Raw genomic sequence first — 5000 nt, 5'->3', positions numbered from 1 at the left:
CAACAACACCTTTTCATCAGGAGGTCCGGGGGGCGGGGCCTACGCAGAGCAGGATAAATATCCGAGTTCCCGGTCCTGATTCGCAGATTAAGAATGAGTCCAGATGATACAACTGAATATTTTTCTACAAATACTGAGGAGGCGGAGCAAACGACCTTCATGCAGATGTGTTTGGAGCAAAAATGAGCCTTAAAGTTTGTGATAAGTGAGAAGTGTTTGAGTTCGGATTGGCCAAATAAAGTAGTAATGTACAGAATATTACAACTGTAACGAGTGTTTTTATTTGTCTTTCTCCGACAGTCTTCTCTGGGGGCGTCGGCTGAAGCGCCCTCTGTGTCCATGAACGGCCTGAACCTGAACGCAGACAGTGGACTCGGAGGAGGACTCGGGGGTCTTAAAGGAGGACTTGGAGGACTTGAAGGAGGACTCGGAGGAGGACTCGAAGGAGGACTCGGAGGAGGACTCGGAGGAGGACTCGGAGGAGGACTCGGGGGTCTTAAAGGAGGACTCGGAGGACTTGAAGGAGGACTCGGAGGAGGACTCGAAGGAGGACTCGGAGGTCTTAAAGGAGGACTCGGAGGACTTGAAGGTGGACTCGGGGGACTTGAAGGAGGACTCGGGGGACTCGGGGGAGGACTCAGGGAACTCGGGGGAGGACTCGGGGGAGGACTCAAGACGCCCACCCTTAACGGGGACTTGCCGGGTCTGAGTGTGTCCGGCCCAGACCTGAAGAGCGACCTGAAGGCCCCAGACTTGAAGGCGGGTCTGTCTGGTCCGAGCCTGAACGGTGACCTGAGCGCTCCCAGAGCCTCGCTGGGTCTGGACGCTCCAGAAGTGAAGACGAGCGGGTTCAACGTGAAATCCCCTAAGTTCATGATGCCGAGTTTCAACCTGCCTAAGGTCGAAGTTCCTGACGCAGATCTGGGTGTTTCAGGTGACATCGACATGCCTAAAGTCAGCGCAGATGTCAAAAAGCCTAATCTCAATTTATCCACTCCAAATGTCGATGTTAAAGTTCCAATTTTAGACCTGAACGGGCCCAAAGTTAACGTCAACGGCCCCGATTTGAACGCCGAAGCCCCAGATTTGAACTTGGACGCGAATCACGGAATCAAGTGGCCTCACCTGAAATGGAAAGGCAAAGCTAAATCCCCAGACGCTAGCGTAGACCTAGAAGCACCTACAATTGACGCGCCCAAAATCGACGCTAAACTCGACGGGGATTTGAACGGGGGAATAAACTGGCCACATCGGAAGTGGAAGAAACCGAAAGGGCCCAAACTCGACGTAGACGCTGACACCGATCTGAATTTGTCCGCTCCGAAAATTGACGCAAATCTCGGCGCACCAACAGCAGATTTAGAGCTTCCAGACGCAGACCTTAAGACTCCAGATGTGAACATCGACGGGCATTCTGGCATACACTGGCCACATTTGAATTGGAAAAAGCCCAAAATGCCAAAAGCAGATCTAAAAGCGGACATAGACACGCCAGACGCTGATCTGTCGCTGCCCAAACTCGACGCAGATCTACCGAAAGCAGATCTTGACGCTAAAGTCGACGGTCCAAAAATAAAATTCCCGACGTTGAAAAGACAGAAGTTGAAGGTTTCCGGTCCAAACCTTGACGCAGATTTGCCTGATGCGTCGTTGAATGCGCCAAATCTTAACGTAGACTTTCCAAAGGCCGATTTGGACCTCAACGCTCCGAAATTAGAAGGCGGGTTAGACGTCGACGGTCCAAACGTCGACATAAATGGACCTGACGTTAAAACAAAATGGTGGAAGAAAATCGGAACTTGGAAGAAAAAAGATATTGACGCGGATTTGAAATTACCAAACATCGACGGAGACGTTAAGATTGACACGCCAGAACTTAACGCTGGTTTGACCGCTCCGGAGATTGACGTGAACGGCCCAAATCTCGACGTAGATCAACCAAAAGCGGGTTTAAAACTACCGAAACTCAAACTGCCCAAGATGAAAGGCAGAGTTAAGGGCCCTGAAATTGACGGCGATTTTGACGCAAGCATTGACACGCCCAACCCAAACCTGAGCGCGCCGAGCCTAAACGGCGGAATAGACGCTCCACATGTAGACCTTAGCTTACCAAAAGCAGACCTGAACACAGAATTACCAGAAGTCAACGCTAAAATGAAGCAACCGAAAATTAAGTGGCCAAAATTCGGGGTTACCGGTCCGAGGGTGAAAGCCGACGCCGACGTTAAAGCTCCCGGCGCCGACCTGACGTTGCCGAGCTTTGACGCGCCAAATTTGAACCTCGATTTACCAGACGCAGACCTCAACGGGCCCAGTCTGGACTTGAGCGCGCCGAAGATCGAGGGCGAAGCTCCAGATCTCGGCAGCAAAATTAAGATGCCGAAACTGAACTGGCCGAAAGGTGTTCACAAAACGGGCGACTTGGATTTGTCGGGCCCAGATCTGAGTTTGGACGCGCCTAAAATCGACGGAAACCTCAGTACTCCCGACCTGAGTTTAGATGCACCAAAAGTAGATATCAAAACTCCAGATGTCGATCCTTCTGGAGGGTTTAAACTGCCAAAGTTAAAATGGCCGAAAGCGAAAGCGGATCTGGACGGGCCAGATTTGAACCTTAAGACCCCAGATCTTAACTTAGATGCTCCTAAATTAGAGGGAAAACTTAATGCGCCTGATTTGAGTTTAGAGGCGCCAAATATCGATGTGAAGACGCCAGACCTTGATGTCGATGCACCTTCTGGAGGGTTTAAACTGCCAAAGTTAAAATGGCCGAAAGCGAAATCTTTTGACGCGGATTTGGAAACGCCCGATCTGAGCCTGAAGTCCCCCGATGTCAAGCTCGATGCACCAGAAATAGACGGTAAAATTTCAACTCCAAATTTGGATCTATCTGCGCCAAAAGTGAATCTAGAATCCCCAGACTTAAAAGTAGATGCTCCAGCTGTCAAACCACCAGTAGGGGGCATCAAACTGCCCTCATTTAACTTACCAAAAGTTAACTTAGGAAAACCCAAAGTTGACGGAGATTTTAACGTTGAAGAGCCTGATTTCGATATAAATTCACCAAAAGTGAATTTAAATCTTCCAAATTTTTCCAGTTCAAACCACAAAGCGCCAGATCTTTTCCTTCCTTCTGCCGACCTTAAAACGGGCATTTCCGCTCCAAACGTTGATGTAAACGCCCCAAACGTTGACTCGCTTGGCGAGTTCAATACTCCTCACTTCAAAATGCCCTCGTTTAATATGTCCAGCCCCGACGTCGAGGCCCCGAAAGTTGATCTGGGCCTTCCATCTGCTGGCGCAGAAATTGATGCTAACCTTCCTAGCGTAGACGCTAACGTTGATAAGCCAAAACACAACTTTAAGTTTCCTAAATTTGATTTAGGCAGAACTAAAAGCTCAGACATTGAGGACGTACCTGAAGTCAAAGGAGAAGTTAGCACGCCTGGCCTCGATAGCCCGTCGCTAAATGTGGGCGCAACGGGAGGCGTAGACGCAGAGGCCAAAAGCTCAAAGCTAAAATGGCCGTTCAAGTGGGGTCTAAAATCAAATGAAGACGAGGGGAGCGGCACCGAGTCCGACCCAGAAACGGGCAACACCGAAGTGGAAGTGCCCGCGTTCGTCTTCCACAGATTACCCGCAAACAAGCGGGACAGTTTCAGCGGGATCCTGGATACTTTGAGCACGGCCAGCCGCAAGGTCGAGAACAAAGATTACGTCATGAGCAAAGGCGTTCGTCTGCCGTTTGTCAACAGCAACAACAACGCCGCGGCCAAAACGGCGGAAAAGGTGGACCTTTCGGAGCTTCTGAAGGTGTCGAAGGGGAAGTCGCTGTCCGTGAGCACGTCGCCCACAGATTCGAGCGTGGATCTGGACCTGGGCGCGGCCGGAGCGTCTGCCGAGGGAAGTCTGGGAGGCTCCATCACGGGGCCGGCGGGCACAGACGAGGACCAGAAGCTCTCCCTGGGCCTCACAAACATGCTCGGCCTGAATATTGGGTGATTCGACCGTAAAACAACAGAAATGTTAACGAGCGCGGCCGACTTAACGCCGGTCGGGTCGGTCGCTCGGCTTTTATCCACCAGCGACTGTTTCATTGGTTGATTTGATCTCGAAACCTTCAGAATAAAACAACTGGATACATTGATAGGCCAACGTTTCGCTGCTGACCAGTAAATCCAGCGGTTTTAGCCCGAGTTTAAGTCTTTGCACGCTTCATCGTAGAGTTTATTCTTTGATTTTCTAACTTTCTGTTGTTTTTTTTACTCTAAAATAATAAATTGAATTGAAAGTGAGTGAAACGAGCACGATTGGAGGGTTTGGTAAACGGAGAGAAAATGGCAAAATGGATTCATATATTTGACCCATATTAATGTTTTTATTTGCCTTTGATTTAACCCAATATTAATCTTATTATTACTCTTATTATTCACCACGAGTACAAAAGTATGTTTTATGTTTTGGTCATTTTAAGGATCTTATATTCTGTGAAATTGTCATTTTGAGCTGTAATCCATCCACCAACGCTCGAATAATCATCATTTAATAAAACATAGCTGATTGTAAATATGAACATAAAACTGTTCATATTTACAACGATACAGACTTATTTTTATATCATTGTAGTGTTTTCCCTTTGCCTGAATGTACTCTGGCTAAATTGAAGGAGTGTTTGTTTGTTTGTTTGTTTCTCTTTGTGTTTGTAATTTAAACCTTCTGAATATTCATAACTGACGGATCGATTGGTTTGACTCATATTTCTGTGCGGTTCATATTCCACATGATTGATCTGTATTTTATGATGAATCTATAATAAATTTTGACCCAAAAACTGTGACTGTGTCTTTTGTGACGTGGCGAGCGTGAAAAGTAGCGAGCGTGAAAAGTGGCGAGTTTGCAAAGTGGCGAGTGTGAAAAGTGGCGAGTGTGAAAAGTGGCGAGTGTGCAAAGTGGCGAGTGTGAAAAGTGGCGAGTGTGCAAAGTGGCGAGTGTGAAAAGTG

General features: G+C 48.2%; 1 protein-coding gene across 1 annotated transcript in view; it reads left to right on the top strand.

Moving 5' to 3' along the window:
* The window catches only part of LOC140354542 (uncharacterized), a 14908-nt gene extending 10090 nt beyond the window's left edge, over positions 1 to 4818 (top strand). Inside the window, exon 5 of the mRNA XM_072439574.1 lies at positions 301 to 4818. Within this exon, the coding sequence (XP_072295675.1) occupies positions 301 to 4002 (3702 nt within the window). The 3' untranslated portion in view covers positions 4003 to 4818. The remainder of the gene's footprint in view (positions 1 to 300) is intronic.
* Positions 4819 to 5000: the final 182 nt, after the last annotated feature.

This window comes from Eucyclogobius newberryi, unplaced genomic scaffold (assembly GCF_026437365.1).
Source record: "Eucyclogobius newberryi isolate DKJ021-1_F unplaced genomic scaffold, fEucNew1.0.hap1 SCAF_96, whole genome shotgun sequence".
NCBI classification, from domain to species: Eukaryota; Metazoa; Chordata; class Actinopteri; order Gobiiformes; family Gobiidae; genus Eucyclogobius; species Eucyclogobius newberryi.
The sequence above is the reverse complement of the archived record's forward strand: the minus strand, read 5'-3'. Positions and strand labels throughout refer to the sequence as shown.